Genomic DNA, 23,213 nt, shown 5'->3' on the forward strand with positions numbered 1-23,213 from the left:
ACTGGTCGGTCAGAGCGGCTGCACTGGGCAGTGTGATCGGCTGGTCGGTCAGAGCGGCTTCACCGAGCAGTGTGGTCGGCTGGTCGGTCAGAGCGGCTGCACTGGGCAGTGTGACTGACTGGGCTGGTCGGTCAGAGCGGCTGCACCGAGCAGTGAGCACTGAGCAGTGTGGCCGGCTGGTCGGTCAGAGCAGTGTGACTCGCTGGGCTGGTCGGTTAGAGCGGCTGCACCGAGCAGTGTGATCGGTTGGTCGGTCAGAGCGGCTGCACTGGGCAGTGTGACTGACTGGGCTGGTCGGTCAGAGCGGCTGCACCGAGCAGTGAGCACTGAGCAGTGTGATCGGCTGGTCGGTCAGAGCGGCTGCACTGGGCAGTGTGACTGACTGGGCTGGTCGGTCAGAGCGGCTGCACCGAGCAGTGAGCACTGAGCAGTGTGGCCGGCTGGTCGGTCAAAGCAGTGTGACTGGCTGGGCTGGTCGGTTAGAGCGGCTGCACCGAGCAGTGTGGTCGGCTAGTCGGTCAGAGCGGCTGCCCTCTCCCGGCAGACGAGCGGACGGTGGCCGGCCCGGCCAGCCCGGAGCGCTGCCAGTTTCCGTTCATCGCCGGCGGCGTGCGCTACGAGCGGTGCACCAAGGTCACCGGGGTCACCACGCCGGACACGGGTGGACGCTTCTGGTGCAGCACCGCCAACGACGCGGCCGGCGTCATGACCCGTCCGGACGCCTGGGGCGAGTGCCACGAGAACATCTGGCCGCCCGGTGAGACGCCGCCGCCGCCGCCACTGCCCTGGGCGGGGCTGGTCCTGGGCATAACCTCTGTCTGTGTGAAATAGACACTCGCAAGTTGAGCAAAATCATACATTTTTTAAAGACCCCCAGACAAAGCGAAAGATTACCAAACTGTCCCATATCAACCGAGTAGGTAATGCGCAGTGCGCACTTATGTGTACCTAATGCACATACACTATACAGGATATGATACCTATGCTTGTATATACGTATAATAATTCATCGATAAAAACAATCCAACATTAAAGAGTGGGTACAATGTTTACGTCTACCTACTCGTATAATTGAATGCACATATCTGATATGCACATGTGAATCATGCATACTTTTCACCCACACATGTAGTCTACCTATATTGGACACAATTTTTGTCTTCTGACTTCCCAGGATACTTTTGTATGCTTATTCGACAGATAACCCATACTGCAATGCACCGTTTGAGGGCAACGGAGAGGGAAAATGCGCCTATCTCCATCACGAGAAAATCACCGATGACACTGAAGCTGCAGGAGTGTGTAGCAATATCAACGCTGAGCTAGCTATTCCATTCTCCAAAGAACATCAGGTAAGATGGTCAACTGTATCTGTGGGTCTGACTCTGGTAAGAACGTCAGGTAAGATGGTCAACTGTCCCTGTGGGTCTGACTTGGTAAGAACATCAGGTAAGATGGCCAACTGTCTTTGTGGGTCTGACTCTGGTAAGAACATCAGGTAAGATGGCCAACTGTCTTTGTGGGTCTGACTCTGGTAAGAACGTCAGGTAAGATGGCATCATAGCCAACTGTCTCTGTGGGTCTGACTGGTAAGAACGTCAGGTAAGATGGCCAACTGTCTCTGTGGGTCTGACTCTGGTAAGAACGTCAGGTAAGATGGCCAACTGTCTCTGTGGGTCTGACCGGTCTGACTCTGTCTGCTTCAACGTGCGTCTATCTCTGCCTTTGTTTATGTCAAACTTGTCGAATTTTCTATTTTTCCGCAAGCCAAGATATCTCGTTCAAATACCATTTTGCTGGACCCCAGAAAGGTGAAATACAGTAAATTTCTAAACAGGAGAAAATCTTGACGACATGCGAAAAGCACTTATTGAATTCATAGATGTCGGCATCTACATAGTTAGAGCATCAACTGTATTTCGTTGGAATACCTACAGAACCTTTCAGATGTTTCTTTTATCTTCCCGTGTTTATTACAATGAAATAAATGCCTTTTCCAGGAAGTACTTGACGAATTCATCCAGGAGAAGGACAAAACATATTTTCCCAACTTTGACTACATCCGCACCTCTGGCTACAAGAGCAATGGTCAATGGTTTTGGAAGGGTGCCCTGGATATCGGTACGTAGTTACTCGATTTAACACATTTATCGTGTTACTTATAGTTCACCGGCATTGGACTCGTGAAAACCCAAGTGTGTGCAGTCTATTATAGATATTATATTGTTTGCAATATTCTTGTCCACACATTCTTGTCTTGTCCGCGAGTGACTTGCCCGACCTGTGACCTCAAAATTAAACTTTTAAGTACCTACTCATTCGAAACGTCTGTCACGTTCTTTCGTTTGCCGCCTCGCGCGTTGCGTTGCACCCATTGGTTCTCGAGTTACCGGCTGGGGGCGCACGACCAGGCCATTTCTCATAACACGAACGACCAGGGGGGGGGGGGGTTGTTACGACCCCCCCCCTGGCGTTTCGAAACGGAAGGTCGTAGAGCTTAGCGGAAAAAACCAACGGATTGCTCTCAACGAGATCTCGCGATTGGTGGTATATTTTTGGTCCTAGGTCAACATTTGACCTACTTTTGACCGGTCAAAGGTCAAATTTTCGGAAAAATAGACTTTTTTCAACTTTCGGCGGCGATTGCGGCAAAACGGTGGGAGATATCGACTTGAAACCTTCACTATCGTGTTCCTTGATCAATTCTCTATCGTTTGGTATGTATTTCGTTTCCCTAGCTCTAAAAATGGCGCGTTGGGAGCGCCGGAAGTCGGCAAGGTCACAGTCGGCGCCAGAAATTCGAAAAATCAAAATTTAAATTTTTGAAATCTGATTGTATTTTTGGATTTGGGAGGTCCATTTGCTCCCTATAGAAGCTAATATTGCTGCATATTCCCATTGAGGTGACAAGAATTAGCAAAATAGTGGTCCGTGAAGTTTTCAAAAATAGCACCGGACGCTGTTCCTCTTGTGACGTCATAGCTCCGTGACCTGACCTGACCCGGTCAAATTTCTTATACCATATGATAGCCAATACTTGCCCCAACAAGCATGGGAAGTTTCATCACGATCCATCAACCGATGTCCGTACCACCGGCAGGAAACCTCGGGCGTTGGCACTCAGTTTGTGAAAATCCGGCCGGAGGCTGTACCTCTTATGACGTCATAACTCCGTGACCTGACATGACCCGATCAATTTTTTTTTCGGCAAAAGATGCGCAAAGGTTGCCCCAGAGGGTATTGAAAATTTCAGCCCGCTACGACAAGCCGTTTAGCGTGCACTTCGAAAAAACCTCAGGGGGGGGGGGTTGATACAACCCCCCCCCCCTAGGCGTTCTAGGGTTAAAGCCTCCTCCCCCCCCCCCCCAGCAACTGCCGGGTTAAAAGATTCGATTACGACGCAAGCATGAAATTATCTGTGGGATGCATGTCACCATTTACGTCTTGCCGCAAACAATAAGTTCGGAGACCCACGGGTGTCGCTCGCTTCCCGGGACTGGTTAGCCAGGCCTGTGTCCGAATGTACTTACACAGGCCGAATGCAGGTAAACGTACCATGTACGTACGTTTACCTGCGTATGCATTATGCCTTATGCAGTTACATGCAACCCGCAAGTGCTTACGTAAATCCACCAGGTCATACTCGTATACGCCCAGCCAAGCGACTGACTGTTTTCGTATCCTTGTGTACTGGCGCCCGTCCCTTCTCTGATTGCTCCTCACTGTCTCCATACGTGCAGGATTCTTCAACTGGGCGGCAGCCGGCGAAGCGGCCAAGGAGGGGTGCGTGTTCATTGACACGACCGTGGGCCCTCCGTACCGCTGGGTGGTGCTCGCCTGCGACACACCCGCCTACACCGTGTGCCGCGCCGCCTGTGCCGACGGACAGATCACGTTCAACGGTGAGCTTGGCGCCCAGCAGCAGCCCTGCAGGCACGCCGGGCGGTCCGACAAGGCTCCAGTCAGCATCAGAACTGCCCATCAGTCCCATCGAGGACCGGCCTCACATTTGGTGCTAGTCCTGGGATGAAGTCGTAGCGCCCAGTGCATACCAATAGCAATCAGTTGAGTCGCAGCTCTTTGAAAGGGGAGAAGAAAGGGGGAAACATCTACCTCCAGTTAGGTATAGTTCTGCCTCCCCCTCCCCTGGTCCTCTTTCCTCGATACCTTCTTGATTGATCTCTAGCAGTCACAGTTTTGCGGATTCATGGAAACGTTTTGGACGAATAAGATGTAAGTACCTGTGAGAAGTGATGCACCACGGAGCGATGTCGCCTCCGAAGAGGCCGACACCCGCCTTGCTGCCGCCCACAGGCCGGTGTCTGGAGGTGAGCACCACGACCGTCATTGTCAGCGTCCTGGCAGAGGCGGCGTGCCACGACAAGGGCCAGCGGCTGTTCACGCCCTCCAGCGACGCCGAGCTGCGCCAGCTGCAGGGTGTGATGGCCGCCCAGTACCCCGGCAAGCTGCCGGCCATCATCGGCCTGACCGAGTGTCGGTTCTCGTTCGCCGACCTCTGGCGGCGGAGCCGCGCCGACCGGCAGGTGCCACGCACAGTGTGAGTGACGACCGCCGTCCACCAGCCGCTTAACCACAGGGCAGCGAACGCCTCAACCCGTCAGCTACATCCGGGTCACTAAAAATCCAAACTTAAAGCAAAAAACAAAAAACAATTAAAGACATGTAATGGAGAAAAACTACCAATTAATCCAGAGTGTCGAGCGCTCACGTGCATTGCAGACACAGCGTTATTGTGTAATTTTGTTTTGAATGGAAATAACGTTGAACCAGTCGACTAAATGCTAAATTTCAAGATACAACAGAACCTAAGCTGTCATGTCATGAGTAGATCTGTGATGAACTCAAGCGAAGCGGTAATGTAAGGTGTCGTGGCGGTTCCACTTATTCTTCTTGTCTATTATTGTTGTTAATTTGACTGGCGCTGCCCAATTTGACGACGAAGGTTTATGTGTTCCGTGCTACTTTCCATTTTTACTAATAAGTTTTTTATTTTTGCTAACCACAGAGACGGCAAGCTGGCTCGCTGGGCAATTCCTGGTACCAATTATCAGTATGATCAGCCGTTTCCTTGTCTGGATGAGACCTCTCAGGGCTTGTATTTCACTCTGGAGCCGCCCTCGGCTCCGCAGCCAATGACGGCGTATGCGAACACCAAGTCGCTCAGCCTGAACTACATATGCGCCCCCGATTTGACGGGTGAGTATGATTAGTCCAAGGCAGTCGTCACCTTCGAGCGATGTTAACGAACGGCCATTGTGGCAGTCCTTGTTGCGCGCAGTGATACGATTTTCTTCCACCTTCACAGCGCGATTCGAGCCTTTTTAGTTCCTTGTTGTCGCCTTATTACTTATTATCTTTGTTTTCGGACTTCCTTGTTCAATTGAAAAGGACACTGTACGTGGAAGGCTTGCGAGGTTAATACATAATATATGCGTACGTAAAAACATACATGATGATAATTAACATAAATGGAGAGAAGATATTCGATTGCCCGCAACCAATCTTGTGACCACGCATCAACATTTTTTACATGTCCAGGGAACAGCATTTCAGTGCTCGATATGCGTCAACATTGTCACCTGAAAATTATTGCAATTTAATTATGGCAAAACCGATGTCGTGCCAATTACGTTTTGTTAGAAAACGCCGTAATTGTTTTTTGACTGTCCTCCATGTCGCAACATTTATGCGTTAATATTGTTCGTTGTGTTTTACAGATCCTTGCCCGGAAGGCTACCACCCCCTCGACGACCAGTGCATCAAGGTCTCCGACACCACTGCAACCTACCACGAGGCACAGGCGGCATGCCACGAGGACAATGCGGACTTGCTATACATTAAGTATTTTCATGAGGTGAGATACTAACATCAGGCTTCTGAAGGTTGCACGATGGTCTCATAGGCCCCAGATTGTCTCTTGAGGGTTCAGCGCAGATTCTTAACCCTCGCCCGTATTGGTGTTTTTGCCAGCGTCTTACATATAGGTAGGGACGTACAGTGGCCACAAAAAAAATCTTGACATGGGGAAAATGCAGTGAAAATTGAGTGATTGAATATGTCAGTTTGTACAACTGGTATCTCCTGTATCAGAGGGGAATAGTTGGATCCCCCCCCCTGCCATTCGGTCCTGATCGAGGTAAAGCTTCGCGGAAAAACACAAGCGTGTTGCCCGTGACGAGAGAAAGCCGATGATACCCAATTTTAAGGTCCTAGGTTATTGGTTGACCTTCCAGCTCAGATCAAACCATCAACGACTTTAAAGTCCGGAAAATTGGGACCTGTTAGAACTTGATATAATGAGGTTGTAATGTTTCTCGGCGTCCTGATTACGAATTTCATGTAAGTTTTGACCACAGGACACGGGTGATGTCTTCATACATTTAAAACCCTCGCCCCCACATGGGGGGAGGGGGTGCCACCCCAGGTAGTTTTTCTGCTCTGCTCTGCACTCAACATTTTTAGAGCTAGAAGCCTGAACTGCTGCTGAACGTGCGTGCCACATTGCAGCGCTACACTGTGCCGCTCCTCGTCAAGGCACTGAATTCTGCCCAGCTTACTCGGCAGTTCGTGTGGATTGGATACGACAGGATCGACGATCCCACATTCACGAACATCTGGGGCGAACCTGGCTCCTTTAAACAAGGTGAGTATGTTTTTTTCATAAAGTAGGCTCAAATGTGTAAATTAATGGACAGGTTGACAAAGCCGGGACCCTCACTAAGCATCATCATCATCTTCATCATCATCATCCTCATCTCCTGTGATATCCTCCGGTATCAAATGTTTCACATTTGAATTCGAATAACTTTTGGGTACACTTAACAGTCCACTCAGCCATTTTGAGGCGAATCTAGAATCAGTCTATTCACATTTGCGCACGTGCAGACTGAGACAACACACTCATGAGACTCATGGGCATGGGCAGCATCCGAAACAGTCCCTTCCAGCGTAGCAACTTTGAGCGCAATCAGCGCACCCTGTCTTGAGCTGTAGAAGAGGCCTTTGCACGTGCACACGTACAAAGTGAGATCTCAATTGACCTTAGTTTATACCCTACCACTGGTCGAATCGATCCTATTTACCTGATGCACAAAATGACAGGGTAAACAGCAATATATGCAATGAAGTTGCGGTTCAGAGAGTTTGCTTACTGCTGATAACAAACAAAGTAAAAATCTTCAACGATTCCAAAATATTTCTATAAGCTTGCTTCCACTTGTTGCTTCCCGGTTCACCACCCGGTCTGTTGTTCGACATATTGTTTATCCATGCCCTTCTGTCAATCTCAGTTCGATGCTAAGTGCCAACGTGACGTGTCTTTGATTTCAGGATGGTTGAAGAATGGTCCAGGAACCACACCGCAGGACTGTGTCATTTTACAGAAGGATACCAGCTGGTTAGGAGGATACGTATTCAACGTTCGAGACTGCAACGAACGCCACCACTATGCGTGCACGTACAGGGGTAAGTCCGAATCAAGTCCTTTTAAACGTTTAAACGTTTGAGACCTTTCAGAAACACTTTAATTTCACTACTATGCACACGTACTTTTAGTCAAATTGATAAAGCCGAGGGTAGGTACTGGAAATTTCATGTCGGTACATTTAGCGCTTTTAAAGATATTGCAGGAAAACGGAACGGGCCTACCCTCAGTCATCAGCTGGTCCAATCGTATCTGTTTTCATTCATTTGACGTTAAAATTTCACGACAGGTCAGCAGAGGAAAAACATTTGTCCGGAGGAGTTCCCGTTCTACTACCAAGGAGACTGCTTCCGAGTATCAAACAGTAGCCTCACATTCGCCCAGGCAGAGGTGAGGTGTGCTTATCACTCTTATAAGTTCATACACAGACTTCTCTATATATAGAGAAGTCTGTGGTTCATATGATGCCTATATAACTGCGAATGCGCTCTTGTTTACCAAGCTCGAGTTCAGACAGAGGCGAAGCGGAGGGTTGGGTGGTTGGTACCGTCTTTCCCTCTGGCTGAGCGTCTGTGGAATACCGGTGACACTGGTGAGGATTAAATATCAGGTCCAGAACCCCCAAATGGGGATTGAGTTGTTTTTTTCGGAAAAAACGTCGACAGACATGGACCGTAAAACAAAGATATTCAGTATTCACACCTTCTCGTTTGTCTTGCCAAGGCGTGCCAAATGTGAAATGGTAGGTATAACTTTATAGATATATATTGAGTAGGAAAAACCTACAGCACATGGGTGGACGCGTTTCGTCAGAGACTTTTTCAACACCCGAATATCGGCAAAACAATACGAACACACAAGAACTGTGTGTGTTTTGTCGATATTCGGGTGTTGAAAAAGTCTCTGACGAAACGCGTCCACCCATGTGCTGTATGTTTTTCCTACTCAATATATATCTATTTGTCTGTATAACTTTATGTTCAAAATCAACAGCTTTTTTTAAGTTTCATGTTGGCCTCACTCCAGGGCCTTGGATGATCTTTGATCAACTTGACTGGCTTGACAAACGTGAAGTACTATACGACACATTCATGGGCGCTAATTACGAATCTGGCTTCGCATTTGTCAGGAGCGTGGTGTGTCTGTGGGGTTGGCCGTTGGGGGGGGGGGGATGAGTGTGAAGCCGACTGTGCTGCTCTCTGGCAGGTGGAGTGCTCGCTGAGTACGAGCGGGTACAGCAAGCTGGCCGCGCCCCAGGCCAGCCACGTCAGCATGTTCGGCTACTTGGCGGCACGCTTTGACGACCTCTGGGTGGGTCTGGACGACCGCGCCGGCGGGCTCACCAACAGGTACGGCTGCCACCTGGTGCGGGTGGCCTAAAAGGGTGTCAAACCATGGAAAATTATCAAATAGACGAAAAAGTGCGCAAAAAAAGCGCCTTGACTGAGAAAGCTGACTGAGCTGAGCGATCGACCTCGAGGGCGGATAGGAACTATACTGAAATGATGTGGTGCTGCCTATGAGCAATTCAAAACTGAGATACAGATAACTAAAGAAGAGGACAGCTGCACTCACAAACGACTTGTCAGACAGGGTAGGCTCTTATGCACAATGTCAGCATTCAATAGTGATGGGGTTCTATTCTGGAACTGTCACAGCTTCTGCAGGCAGTCGACCCTCATCCACTGTGTGGCGACGTGTCTCGTGACCCGTATCCACTATCCAGTGTGTCAATGACACACCATGACCCTGGACCGTAACTTATCATTCCTGATCACGCATAACACTAAATTCAAGGCTGTATCTTATAATTCAAGGCTAAGAAACCAAAACCTCATTTAAAAATCTCAAATTAAAATCGGGTTAACTCAGTTTTATTTGCAAGATTTTTTACACAATTAGCCGTCGGGATGCATCAGGCAGACAGCAAAGGGCAAGATATCATCAAATGAACCTTAGGATGAAGTATAATGTCGGGTACTGCGGGATGCCTAGGAGAAGAGTTGCGCCCTGGCCGGCGGGGATAGGTGAGCTGACCTCTCCGTGCTGCCCTTGCCCCCAGTGGCGGCGACCCGGTGTTACCGGCCACGGTGGCACGCCTGCCCACACCGGACGCCAGCAGCCGGCGGCGCCGCTCCACCGGCCAGTGTATGGCCATCCGGGACGGCGGCTACCAGCTCACCGACTGCCAGGAGAGGCGCCGGCACGTCTGCCTGCTGGTCAGGAGCCCCAGCTGTCCGGACCGCTTCATCAGACACCAGGACAACTGCTACCTGGTAGGGACCCGGCAGCGGCGTGCCGTTGCCGATCTGACACTGTCACTGTGCCGCCTTGTGCCTGCGATTCGCCGGTGTGAGAGTCCGATTGACGCCGCGCTCCACATTGGCAGGTACCCAACCAGCGACCACGCGGGGAAGACTACGCCACCGCCGAGCGAAAGTGCGCCCTCACCGGCAGTTTCGTGGCGGCTGACCGCGACGCACGTCAAGCGGACTTTCTGAAGGCCCTTTGGACCGCAGGTGAGTGTCCAGCATGGTAGATTGTCCGGACCAAGATTACTTTAATACTGTCCTGACGAGTAGCATCGAAATCAGCGTCATGGGCCATAATGCGCAGCCTTAGACAATTCTTATCGCTATCAGGTTTAGGCGCGGCCTATCGGTCTGTGTCTGTGTGGCGAGCTATACGGATAAAAGCTTTGCGCTCTATTAAAGTCCCTCAGCGTGGAACGGAATCCCCCTCCCCTGAACCAATCCATCACTCATACATCACTCAGCGCCGTTCGATAACGCGGGGGTCTGCCTCAGTGAACCACACCTCGTACTGGGTGGGACTCAGCTCGGACGAGAAGGACGAGACGTCGCTCTTCTACCCCAACTGGGAGCCGTTCACCTCTGGCAACTACAGCCGGTTCGACGCGCCGCCGTCGATGGCCGCGCCCGCCTGCACCGTCGTTGCCAGTGACGACGGGTTCGCCACCTGGAGAGAGTCATCGTGCGTCCAGAGGGCGAACATTATCTGCCACTACCAGGGTAGGTGGAGAGGGCAAACACTATTTGACAGCGTCAAGGATAGGCGGATAGAATGTTTAGATAAATGCATCCCTTGGCAATGGGAGCATTGTGTTCAAGTAGTTGGTTCATTCAACAAAGCGAAAAGCATCAGGTTACTGTACCAAACGTATGCAACTTACGGTAATTAATGGTTTTTCCTTACCTCTCGTCTTCCGAGGCTCGCCCATCTGGCACCTATACCGTCTAACATCCCCGGCCCAAGCAGGACTGCTCATTTTACCTCTCACCTCCCCAAATCTGCCCGTCTTGTCGCTCGCCTCCTCAGTCCCCAGTTCTGCCCATCTTACCTCTAATCTGGCCAGGTTCACCTCTCTCTCCAATCTCTCCAGGTCTGCCCACCTGTCCGGCGGGCTACACGGCGCTGCTGGACAGCGGCTACACGTGTCTGAGACACAGTCCAGACAACGGCACCTACTGGTCCAAGTTCAGCGAGTGCTACAACGACGGTCCCAACACCGGACTGGCAGTGGTCTCCTCCGGTCGGGTACAGGCAGCCATGATGGTGAGACACACTGACGGCCCAGCGGCCAGCGGGCCCACAGCCATTAATGGATTCATTACCCTCTTCCTCCCGCTCACACACACACACACAATTACTTATGCGCATTGCAGCATGCGTATGTAGAAATATGACAACATCAAATGAAGGCTTTTGGATGAGTTGATCGGTAATCACTTTTCAAAGTCATTCATGAGTAATGGATAATGAAATCAATCAGAGGTAAGTTCAGTTATCATATACATATTCAGTTATCACTATTCAACATTCAACATTCCGTGTCGCTTTTCAGAGCTTTGTAGAAAAAGAAAGCAACGCTGCTTCCACGGCACCGTTCTGGATCAGCTTCCGCGGGCCTTCGGCTCTCGTGGATGAGCCCGAGCACCAGAACCGGCCAGTGGGGAACGTGGTGCAGCGCGTCCGCTGGATCGACTACAACGCCATGACGTGGACCGACGAGGTCACGGAGCTGCACAACAACGGCACCAACAGTGAGCAGACGCCGCGGTCGCCCCGCGCGCGCCGCGGGACGTGGCTCCACGGGTGTCTGTTGACTAGCTATGAGAATCGTCCCGGCCCCCGGGTGCCTCTTGATTAGCTAAAAGAATGGTACCAGGTGACCGTTGACTAGCTAAGAGTCTGCGGACCAGTTGACTTCTATTTTGACTCAACTTCTAGCAAAGACGAGTAAGATTCAATATTGCAAGCCAAATGGTGTAGTTGTCGAACCTTTTTTTCAGGCTTCCAAGTTCCACAATATTCAGGGTGTGAGAAGGTCCATGAGGTGTGCTGTGTTGATAATGACGTGTTTCTTAGTGATGTCTAGCTTCCTAACACTTACGGTATTAATCTAGCTTGAATGCCTTAATAAAGTAACTTCCTGCGCCATCTCCTCCCAGTGACGGAAATCTGGCGCGATAAGTGCGCCACTCTCGACCTCGAGAGCAACTGGCTGCGCAACGACTGTCTCGACAACTTTGCCGCCCTCTGCGAGCACACCGGTGAGTTGTGAGTTCTGACTGTGAGCTGCAGCCCTGAGTTACAGAGCTATCGGCTGCATTCGGGAGCGTTATTAGCTGCAACTGCACCAGAGGCATTTCTCCAGAGCCTTCCACAGGACTTGACCTTAGGGAAGGCTTTGATGAGACGGCATAGCAGTGGCAACCGTGACAGAACGACGTCATAATAATAGAAACATCCTTAGGTTGCTAACATCTTCAGCGTTTTTTCATCAATTTTCAAAGCAGACATCATCTGAAGTGTGACAAGACATGTGTACGTAATGCGAAGGATCTACAGTTAGTGGATGTATCATGGCATTGGTGTTCCGATTTAGCCATGCCGGTTTAGTTTGTAAACCGACTCGTTGATAGTGTCGACATTTTACCGACCTGCCCCCGTTACCGATTGGTTTCAGCGTGCTACTCGACCCGCGGCCACCAGTGTATCTTCCCGTTCCTCGGCCCGGAGGACGGCGTGGAATACCACAACTGCACGTCCCTGGACACCACAAACATCTTCCAGCCGTACTGCGCCACGGGTGAGGCCCCTTTCAGTCGTACTGGTGAGGCTACTTCCAGCCGTACTGCGCCACGGGTGAGGTCTTTTCCAGGCGTACTGGTGAGACCTCTCCTCTCCCAGCCACTGGTGACACCCCTTCCAGACACTAATGACTGTTGAGGCTCCTTACAGCCACTGGTCAGACCCCTTCCAGCGGCCCGTACTGCGCCACGGGTGAGGCCACTCACAGGCACTGATGAGGCCCATTACTGGGCCACTAGTGAGGCTCCTCTTCCAGCCGCCGCCACCAGTCACTGGGCGCAATGTGCTTCACTGCACAGTTGTCGATAGTTCTGGGCGCTGGTGTTATCTTTATACACGCAACTGCAGTCTCCACGCCTCTGTAACGTCCCCTAGCTAATGTACGTACGAATGTTGGTCACGTGGCATCCTCTTGTGCAACAGCCCGGTGTCTGTACGTCTGTCCCTCACCTGGCGATCCCCTCGTGTAAAGTCTGTCTGCCACCCCACGGCCGCCTGGTGCAACTGTCCGTCTGTCCATCACGTCACGGGCCCGGTCTCACCGTCACCCGCAGAGGTGAACAGCACGGGGCACGCGGTGCGGATTGAAAAGTGCCAGCGCTACTGCTACTTCCGCCGACCCGTTGTCAAGTGCTACGACCCTCCGCTGCACCCGCTGTTGGGGAACGAGACCGACCCAACGGTCTGGAGAGCCAACTGGACATCCAGCTGGGACGGTGTCACCCACCTCAAACAGGTGGGAGCTGCGCGCACACACTGACCTCACCTCAGTGTGAACAGATCGGGACAGGGACTGGGACGGTGTCGCCCACCTCAAACAGGTGGGAGCTGCACACACACACTGACCTCAGTGTGAACAGATCGGGACAGGGGTGATGAGGAGAGCGTCTATACGTTAGGTGTGTTCAGACGGAGACGGGAAGGGTGGCAGACGGATGTCAGGCGTGGCGATGTGGTTGACGATTTGCACTGGTGGGACTGATTCGAATCAGTGGCACACAGCATCAGTTATGTTAACACTGCTGCAAAAATAAATGACTTTTCAAATCGCAGTTGACGTATTGAAACTAGTATGATATATACGCTGGAAGTTCGCAAGCAAATGGTAACAATGTTCGAAACTTTGCAGTACCAAAATATCACCTACCAGTGTCCGATCGGGTACGTCTTCGATAAGAACAATAAAAACATCATCAAACTTACCTGTGGAAACTGGACGTGGGAGCCGGAGCCTGGGCTCAGCAACGCCACCTGTCAACGTAAGAGTCATGCGGAAAAGGAGGGAACGGATAGCCTGCCGAAAGGCGCAGATTTTGGCTGCGTGGTGACGTGAAAAAAATGTGCTGTTTTCGACAATCTGTAATTTGATAGAAGAATGTAACACTTTCCGGCACATACTGAAACAAACGCCTTATGACATTATTTTACAGTGATTGTAAATATGAAAAAGACAGCAATGTTCGTTTAAATTTCAGCCAAGTATTAAATGTTATTCATATTTCATATTGGCGATCACCGCATCTATATATCTAGACCCGGCTGCTCTCTGAGCCGTTTCTGACATCTGACGCCCCCCCCCCCCTCACCGCCGCCCACACAGCGGTACAGTGTTCCCGTGAGCTGCCGAACGTACCGGCCGACACCTCTCCGGGAAACGCCAGCGTGCTCGTCTGGGACGGCCTTTACGAGTATCTCACTCCCATCGAGTTCACCTGTCCCACCGGTAAGCCACGGTGTCGTCAACGAGGAGATGTTATAGAAAGGGAAGTTTGGCGTGCTCTAATAGCCAGTTTTCTCTTCATCCCAAACATAAGCGAACCCAAATAATATAGGGGGAAGTAGACGCGGATATTCATTGGAAATGTGTGTTGTATAGCCCCAGGATTAAGTATAAGCATTATGGGTTCCGACCGAAGACTCACCAAGGCCAAGCTGTCAGTCTCTCTCGCTAATCTGTGACCCGATACAAAATCACCCACCCGACCGATCACGCGCCTGGCGTCTGACCTGACCTCCCGTCAGGTCACGTGTTCGAGGGCCTGGTCCGCAAAGCCCACGAGGGGAACTGGTCCATCAACCCGTCACCGTGGAGCCAGCTTACGTCGGTCGAGTGTGACGCCACCGGCCAGTGGATGCCAGCCTTTCTGCCCAACTGCGTGCCGTTCGACTGTTTGGGGCCACCTCTCGAGCCCCCCGAGTGGGTCTCGTACGACTGGGACAACGCCACAATCAGTTATGGACACACGGTGAGTGCCAGCGAGTGAGACAGACACTCGGAGAGTTAACAGACACACGGTGAGTGAACGGGAGTGTCAGCTACGGGTACACGGTGAGTTACAGCGAGTGAGACAGACACTCCGACAGTTCACTGACTAAACGGAGTGAGTGAGTGACAGTGAGAGACTGTCTGGTATAGCCAGTGACCATGATCTCAAGTGGCCTGGCTGTGATATAACCGGCCCCTGTTTCGACCTCCAGCCACCTGACTAGTTATCAGGTACGAATGGCTCCTTACATTTAACCCCAGGAGATCTGTATGATGAACCCGACAACTATCCCTTCTCTCAGGTGCGCTACTGGTGCACTCCCGGTGTCGGCTGGGCCTTCCCCAGTGACGGGGCCATAGAGCACTTCAGCACGTGCCAAGAGAACGGCAACTGGTCCTTGACGGAACTGGAGGATTGCATCTGTGAGTAAAAACATCTCCCTCAGGCCGACTCACAGTGGTTGTCACCAAAGCTTCTACTCGGGATCTGTCGCGGAAAGAAAATGCATTCCTAAATTAATGGCAATTCATGCACGGTCACTTTTTGTTCCGTCTTGCTTAAGGATATGTCTGTACTTCCCGCGGCTCGCTATCGATAGCCCATGTGGTGCATAATGTGCGATGTGCAGACACCGTATCAACAAAATATGTAGCCAAGAACAACTCCGCTGTGAAGTCCTGCCACTCTGTTTACCGCGCCGCTGCCGTCAGTGATGCCGTGCCCGGACCCGGCGCCGGAGACGGTCACCAACCAGACGTTCAGCTACGGCCTCGTGTTCAGCAACTACACGTGTCCTCCGGCCTGGGAGTTCGCCGACGGCAGCCGCCAAAAGTCGGCAGAGTGCCTGCTCGAGACCAAAGTCTGGGAGCCGGCCGTCATGCCGCCCTGTCAGAGTGAGTCTGCCCGGCCCGTCGACCGGCGCCGCTCGCTCGCTGCTGGTTGGGATAATTTCCCAGGTGGCGCTTATCAGTGTACGCACTTTAATTGTTGTACACGATACGTGTGGGGCGTTTCAAAGCAGCTAGTTTAGCCGTTTTATATCGAAAGGTGACCACTGACCACGTTTGCAGCAGCTGAGCGATGCAAAGCAAGGTCCTCACTATCAAAGCTCCCCATCCGTTCCACCTGTGGGTCGACGCAGCGCTGACCGCCGATCAGAGCTCCTATTCGGCCCCCTATGGGTCTGCGCAGCGCTGACTGCCCATTCTCCCCTCCGCTGCTGCCCTCTAACTGAGCTCCCTGTTCGGCCACCTACTCGTATTGGTCGGCGCAGCGCTGACTGCCGATTCTGCCCTCTGTCAGAGCGCCGCTGCGCTGAGGAACCTCCGGAGGTCTTCCAGAAGGGCATGACGAGGAAGTGGCCAAAAGGCGAGGACGGCCAGCCCAACTACGAGCTGGACGTGGTCATCCAGTACCGGTGTCCTCACCGCCGACTCACCTGGGAGTTCAACGAGACCATTCAGGTGAGCTTTTCTGTAAGGCGTTTGATTACTGAGCATTGAATAGTGGCTTTAGACCACCCTGATGCGCACTTTGAGACGCCTTTGAAACGATAGTGGTGACGGCCTACTGACGTGTTGCGGTACCGGCCCACTGCACTGACATGTAATTGTGGTGATGATGGCCTCGTGTTTTGTCGCTCGCCGGCAGGAGGTGATGTGCATCCACGATCCGGAGAGCGACCTCATGGTCTGGGAGCCCTTCAACATTACCCTCTGTAACCGTAAGTACGGGGCGAGGGAGCCGGGTTGAAAGCAGCGCTCGTCCGTCATCGACGCTCTGTTAGATCTGCCTCAGTCTCTCGCTTGTGCTAATCGTTCAACCTTTGCGTGGTATATTTGCTCGCAATTAAATAAAAAAAGAATCGCAATAAATCACAGCAATTGAATTGATGATAGCACGATTCAGTACAGAAGAATACAATTAGGCATCGACTTTAAGATTAGTGCGCACTGGAACGGTATAATATTGTATCTATGCTTGTGAGTCTCTGACCACCTGATTTTTTTTCTTGTCATCACTGCGTCGAACCGAGCACAATACGGATTTGTCTGCAGCGACAAGCTGCGGAAATCGGGACAGCATTACATGAGGTGAGCAAAACTGGGATCGGCAGTACATACTGAAAATGTGAAATAAAGTAAAACCAATGAGACAAATTGAAAAGGTGTAGTGATTCACACCTTAAAAAATGAAGCTGCTTTATGCACCTTCATATATTGATTAATTGAGCTCATTGCTAGTAGGTACTTGGCATAAGTAAGACCATTCAACCGTCTCTCATTCATTGCCTTGTTTTGAATTGTGTGTGTAATATACTGAGTCGATGATGTGATCGTATTTGTGATACATGCGTCGATGATGTGATCGTATTTGTGATACATGTGTGGTGCTGTGCAGCTTGTGAATATGACATCCTTATCCTTAACCCAGCCCTGCACAGCGCAAATGAGAGAGAGAGAGTGAATGCGAGAGTGTTATATGATCGTGCCTGATTATTGGTGACTATGCAATGGATATTGTATGCGTTGTAATGTCTTCTCACTTGGTGTATAACTGTATATGACCGTTTTCTTGCAGCGATGGTAAGCATAAATCGAACATTGAAACCACAACGATCGTTTGACTGTGTATATGTTTCGATATGTGACATGACGTTTGACAGTGCGTGAGGAGACATGCTCGTATGTGCAGTGGTATGTGCCAAACTTACCAATAACAGGACAACAGCAGGAATGGCGATAGACCAGAACAGGACCAGAGGGCAAATCTAGAGGTGAGACCATACATGAGCTATACTTGGCCAGAATTCCACCGATAAGAAATATCCTCTTTGCTAACCGCAGGTAAGACAATCTTTTATTTTTCAGTCTGTATGAATACCTAATTGAATGGTGTCCAGGGGCTTACGCGCACCCACAGTGTAGTGTTAACATACAAATAAAAACGTGTCATAATTCCATAAAGTAACGACTATTCAAAAACATTCTGACACATAAGCGATCAAATACCAAAACTTAAACTATTACCGATTCATATATCTATTAATCGACGTAGGTATCCCCTTCAAGCCCAGTCTTTCCATTCGCTCATCCCCCTCCCTCTCTGCAGCTGCAGCACAGCCGCTGCTGCTGGTGCTGGTGCTGCTGCTGCTGCTGGATTCTCCACCCTATGGCCCGTCGGAGCGGCTGGAGGCTGGAGCCTCCCTCAATTCCGCCTCCAACTGGCGGAGCCCACTTGTACTCGGCGGCTGGCGGCGGCCCGGTCCGGCCCGGTGCTCCGTCCGTCTCCGCTGGTGTGACTTCACGGATCATCAGCCAATGTTGAGAGAGGATCGTCACGACTACATCAGCGCGTCCGGCGACCGGTGAAGATGTCTACGGGAGCTGACAGGTGTGTTGGCGCTGCTGAATGTTGCGCAAATGTTTTCTCTCAAAAATGCTTCTGGTAATAAAACCTAAAAGGTGAAAAATATCTTGTACTTCACCCATAAGGAACAAAATAAAAGCTGTTCAACAATACAACACATTATTCCCTATCAGTGAGCACCTATGTTCATCCCACAGGAGCCGCTGCTGGCGCCCGGCGCCGCCAGCCGACGTGGTCACACCGGCCGCAGCTCTCTCCCAGAGAGCTGCCCTCCCGCGCCGCGAGCGACATCTGAATCTCGGAACTACGCTACGTGCGACACCTAGCGTCAGAAGGCAGAAGAAAATCACAGGACCACAATCGTCCGTATCTCCTGCCGCTGCGGCCTGCGAGTGTATCACCAAAGATCAGCAGGAAGAGGCCCGAACCAAAGAAGGAGAAGAAGAAGAAGAAAAATGACTTTTGATCCAGAAGTTCCTTGGCAAATTGCTTGAAACAGTTTTACTACACCCATTTGCTGAAAATGGTTGATTGCCTGTGCCATCCGGAACCAAAGCTTTGTCTGAGATGAGCATCTTGTATCGCATCCATGGGCTCCACATCCGTATTCGACTTGGCTGTGGGGGAAAACCTCCTTATATCTAAAGTGATTTTTTACCTCATAACACCAATGGACCCAGTATAAAGGTGCAAATTATAATATGGAAATTGGACTGAATGTAAAATTATTAAATATTTACCATGCATTTTTGTTTAAAAAATAACGCAAGAGAAGCTCGCATCCCCGACGTCGGCCGGAAACGGAGCCCGTGGACAGCTGTGTTTAGTTTGCCTGCTGTTTGTGTGTGCTGAACTTACAAGCGGATGCTGGTGGTTACGTGCTTACGAGCCTCTTGCAAAGCTACTCGCTACCAAAACATGGTTAATGTGTTAAGTGTATGAATAAAAGTATGCCTATCAATTATACATTGTCACACCTACTATTTAATAAATATAGGCAGAATCGCTATGAGGCAGAACGGACAATTTTGTTGCAAATGTGAACGGACTTTGATATCAAATAACACAGCAGAGGGCTGAAGTCGCAAGCATCGTGACCACCAGCATTAGCTTACCCTATCCATCCATGTCGTTTGTAATATGTGTTGAACTACATAGGATAGGTGGCTAGATGTAAACAGATTGTGTTCGCTTATAAGAAACTGAATCCAGATATCGCTAGTGCAATTTCGATATTGTGTTCTGTTGTGCTGTACAGTGTTGCAGATCGTTGTGTTCATAACTGTCTTCGGGAAATAGCATTAATAGCAAATCATCCCGAGTTGTTAGACGTTCATTAAAATAAACCGGAAACGGGTTAGATCATCCATGCAGTTTGTCAATAAAGTTCAAATAAAATCATTCAATAATGCTTGGTGAATTACGATGAGTTCATCATTTTCAATGTACCAATGAATCAGACATTACTTAATTGTCTCGATTGGTCCGTAGTTAAATTTTGCGTAATGCATCAGCTTTCTTGTTTAATTTGTGAGCATCGATAATTACTGATAATGTACGATAATACACTACCGATAATTATCGATAATGAACTAGCACAAACTTTTAAAAGTGTGATGGTCGTGCTATGTAGTAGTTAGCGATATCGGTGTATCATCTCTGTCACCTTGGCCTCGATATCCTGGCGACGGCATTAGCTCGAGTGGCTTCGTAGCAAAGAGGGAGGCGTCGACGCAAATACAAAGCACGTGTTCTCAGTCGATATATCTTGTTTGATCAATGGTATCAATGGCAGGCAATGGAATGTTTGCGATGTTTGCAATCACTTCAACCACAGATCTTCAACACTTCGCTGCACACTAGGGCCTTGGCACACTCATGCTTGACTCATGCCATACAGCTTTGTGTGCTTTGCACACGCTATCGGTGATTGTGGACGATCCATGGATTGAAGTGTAAACATTGATAAGACATTTCCGGTATGGGTTTCTTTCGCGTGAAGGCTAGCGAGGAAAATACAATAATTGTAAACCGAGACTGTGGTGTAAGAGTGGTGCTGGATTACCTGAAGATTCGACTGGGTATCACCGATACAGAGGTTGAGCTAGACCTATGCGACGAGTGGGGAAACGTACGGTTCCTGTCCCAAGCTCCTCCGAGATGCAACACAATTCACCTTCTAGCTCCTCGGGGGCTCTACACGCCGGTTGTGATAACACAAACGCCGACGCTGAAATTTGAGGTGAAATATTTTCCATTGGCTCTATAAGAGTTCCTTGCCTAAGGCGTACCACCTTCGATGTAAGGAATTATCTCGTATTTAATTTTGTAGTCAATTCAAGTACGTCTCGTCGTTCACTGTCTAGGTAATAATACCAATAGAAAAAGTGCGGTATGCGTTTGACCTGATTGCAGCACATGGCAGCATATTATATGATTCGATGCAGTTCTATTCTCTGTAGTTCCAGCTTGAGCACGCCTCAGTTGCATCCGTAATAGCGCACAATCGCCCCCCCCCCCCCCTTTGTTTCAGTTTCCTATGGGGAAGCCAGTCACCATCCATAGGCTCAGGGACGCTCAGCGAAAGGCCCGACGACAGTGGGGCAAGCTGCAGAAGTTGCTCGGCTCGTTCAGCGGCCAGTTCGACTCGGACGAAGAGGCAGTGGAAACCATCTACCAGGTGGTAGGGTCGCCTTCCGCCGACTACAGCAAGGGCAAGGTCAAGGGACGCGACCCAGCCCCAAAGTCTCCCCGGTCGAGGTCGATATCAGCAGGCAAAAAGAAGAAGGCGTCATGGGCCACCGATATATCTGAGTCAAAGGAAAATACATCCGAGAATGGTCAAACTCAGCCAGAGAGACCTGCGGTCTCTGCAGGTAGAGAGACAACAAGGGCAAGAAGGGTGTCCATTTCAGACGAGCGAAATGAAATCGAGGCTACTGAAGCCGAAAACAAGAGCAGTATGCAAAGAAGGCCACTCAATAACGTGGAAAGTAAAGGAACACATGGGCTTAGCCAAGATTACGGAGTAGATCACGACAAGACGGCAGGCCTTGCTGGCCGAAGAGGATCAACGAAATACGAGAATAATGTGCCTGAAATACCGGCAAACAAGTCCAAGGATGTTGTGACTGGAGAGGAGCATGATGATACCAGCAAGACGACACCGGCGAGCACCAAACCAGCAGAGGCCGGAGAGAGTGGCAAGGCTGCAGAAGAGGCACCAGAGATTCCGAAACCGAGCACCTCAACCACTGACAGAGACAAAACAGATCTTCCCGCTGAGCGTCCAGCACATGAATCGACAGACAGTGGTATCGAGTCAGCGGCCAGCAGGTCGGGCGGGAGGGCGAAGGAGTCGGGGATGCGGGAGACCTCCAGTGACGCGCAGTCAGCCAGCGGAGAGGCAGGAAGCAACGAGGACTCCCCCAGTGCGCCGACTTTGCCGCTGTCTAAGACGAAACTCAAACATCGCAGGAGCTCCAGAATGCCGGCCATTCCGGAGCAAGTCGCCCCGGCAAACAGTGGAGTCAGCAAGGATGGGGCACCCGCAAAGTCGGAGGCATATGACGAAAACCAACAGTCTCAGGATGGAAAGACAACCAGCTCCGGCCCGTCAGATGCAACGAACATCACAAACGAGAAGGACGTAACAAGAGACTCATCAAACGCCGCTTCAACCGATGCATCACAGCCGACAGCTAACGCAGTCACTGTCGAGCACAGTGTCGGCGAATCCTCCTCTCCCGGTGCACCCCGTCCGCCTCAGGATCCCTCATCTCCTGCCGCGAGCGGCGCTGCCCTGGCGCCGGAGGACATCGCCGGAGTGGCGGTGTCGATCGTCCCACCGAGTGCGGCGGCACCTCACCGGCGCAGCGTGGACGTCACGGCGCTGCTCGGCATCCCCGTGACGGACGGGACGCCCGGAGCCGAGGCCGACCCGTCCACCGGCCACGGCGTGCCCTCGATGATCGACGAGGAGTGGCGCAGAGCGGCGGCCACCGAACAGCTGGTGGGGGTGCTCAGCGCCACCTCGCGGCTCGTCTACCTCGGCTCGGCCAGGAGCCAGCCGGTGGACGTGCCGCAGATCAACGTGGTCAGCACGACGGAGGAGCAGGCGCAGCGGCTGAGCTCCGGGTCCGCGCTGCTGGCCGCGGCTGGACCGGGGGAGGAGAGGACCCGCACTGATGACGTGGGCGGCGAGCGGGGTGACGTGACGTCGCAGCCAGACACATGGAGGTCGCCCTCAGGCGGCGCCGTCGAGACCTGAACACAGCCTGGCATGCGAGATGTCCATTGTCCGATGCACATGTGTCAAGGCAATTCCGAATGTTCGTGGAAAATGCAGGCAGTGTGCAGGCGAATCGGATAGGAGCACGAAAATAGCTGTGCGACTAGGATGCAATGCAGCGATGATGAATTCGTTACTGTGCAGTGTGATTCAGCTACGCGTTTCTCGTACAAACATCGTGGATTTCAGTGTGCTAGCGTTAAAATGTTACGTTGATACTTGATTGTTGTCATGTATGTACGATGGAGTGCGTTTTATGCGACCAAAAGAGTTCACAAAACAAATATATTTCGTCAGTTCGATGACAATCATCTGTCAATGGGTTGATTTAAGCCAAACAATTTTTGGGCCAATATCCGGCGGCGGTATTAATAAGTGCCGGCCGCGAGTTCGTGCCGAGAATGGCGTGTCTGATTACCGCCGTCGCCGGCCAATCTCGGCGCGGTCACGCCGGCCAGAGTCGAATTCGATGATGGCCCGAGGCGGTATTGGATTTCCGACGGCTGACGGGGTGTCGGCGGCGCCCCCCGACATCATCCGTCGGCCGGTCAGCGGGCCGGTGCACACAGACGTTCACGCGGCACGTCCGCACGGCCCCGAGGAAGTGTACCTATACGGACGGGACTGTTGACGGCGATTCCCAACACGTCTGTGCATACGGCCGCCGAGGAAGTGTACTGTCGCGGCTTCCCTAAAGCTACCATGAATAATCTCATTATATGTACAA

At 51.1% G+C, this 23,213-nt stretch overlaps 1 protein-coding gene across 1 annotated transcript in view; it reads left to right on the top strand.

Moving 5' to 3' along the window:
• Window positions 1–22,794, top strand: part of LOC122390202 — a 48,152-nt gene extending 25,358 nt beyond the window's left edge. Inside the window, exons 26-56 of the mRNA XM_043382932.1 lie at window positions 545–757; window positions 1,201–1,352; window positions 2,001–2,121; window positions 3,741–3,902; window positions 4,315–4,558; window positions 5,027–5,217; window positions 5,739–5,875; window positions 6,529–6,664; window positions 7,351–7,485; window positions 7,734–7,834; window positions 8,651–8,793; window positions 9,507–9,720; window positions 9,834–9,963; window positions 10,252–10,476; window positions 10,848–11,020; window positions 11,310–11,508; window positions 11,917–12,018; window positions 12,435–12,557; window positions 13,114–13,295; window positions 13,689–13,818; window positions 14,160–14,282; window positions 14,582–14,805; window positions 15,128–15,248; window positions 15,537–15,719; window positions 16,129–16,289; window positions 16,477–16,549; window positions 16,884–16,919; window positions 17,492–17,602; window positions 17,938–18,219; window positions 18,393–20,437; window positions 20,729–22,794. Coding sequence (XP_043238867.1) covers window positions 545–757; window positions 1,201–1,352; window positions 2,001–2,121; window positions 3,741–3,902; window positions 4,315–4,558; window positions 5,027–5,217; window positions 5,739–5,875; window positions 6,529–6,664; window positions 7,351–7,485; window positions 7,734–7,834; window positions 8,651–8,793; window positions 9,507–9,720; window positions 9,834–9,963; window positions 10,252–10,476; window positions 10,848–11,020; window positions 11,310–11,508; window positions 11,917–12,018; window positions 12,435–12,557; window positions 13,114–13,295; window positions 13,689–13,818; window positions 14,160–14,282; window positions 14,582–14,805; window positions 15,128–15,248; window positions 15,537–15,719; window positions 16,129–16,289; window positions 16,477–16,549; window positions 16,884–16,918 — 4,133 coding nt within the window. The 3' untranslated portion in view covers window position 16,919; window positions 17,492–17,602; window positions 17,938–18,219; window positions 18,393–20,437; window positions 20,729–22,794. The remainder of the gene's footprint in view (window positions 1–544; window positions 758–1,200; window positions 1,353–2,000; window positions 2,122–3,740; window positions 3,903–4,314; window positions 4,559–5,026; window positions 5,218–5,738; window positions 5,876–6,528; window positions 6,665–7,350; window positions 7,486–7,733; window positions 7,835–8,650; window positions 8,794–9,506; window positions 9,721–9,833; window positions 9,964–10,251; window positions 10,477–10,847; window positions 11,021–11,309; window positions 11,509–11,916; window positions 12,019–12,434; window positions 12,558–13,113; window positions 13,296–13,688; window positions 13,819–14,159; window positions 14,283–14,581; window positions 14,806–15,127; window positions 15,249–15,536; window positions 15,720–16,128; window positions 16,290–16,476; window positions 16,550–16,883; window positions 16,920–17,491; window positions 17,603–17,937; window positions 18,220–18,392; window positions 20,438–20,728) is intronic.
• Window positions 22,795–23,213: the final 419 nt, after the last annotated feature.

This window comes from Amphibalanus amphitrite, unplaced genomic scaffold (genome assembly GCF_019059575.1).
Source record: "Amphibalanus amphitrite isolate SeventyFive unplaced genomic scaffold, NRLGWU_Aamphi_draft 000386F_arrow, whole genome shotgun sequence".
Lineage (NCBI taxonomy): Eukaryota > Metazoa > Arthropoda > Thecostraca > Balanomorpha > Balanidae > Amphibalanus > Amphibalanus amphitrite.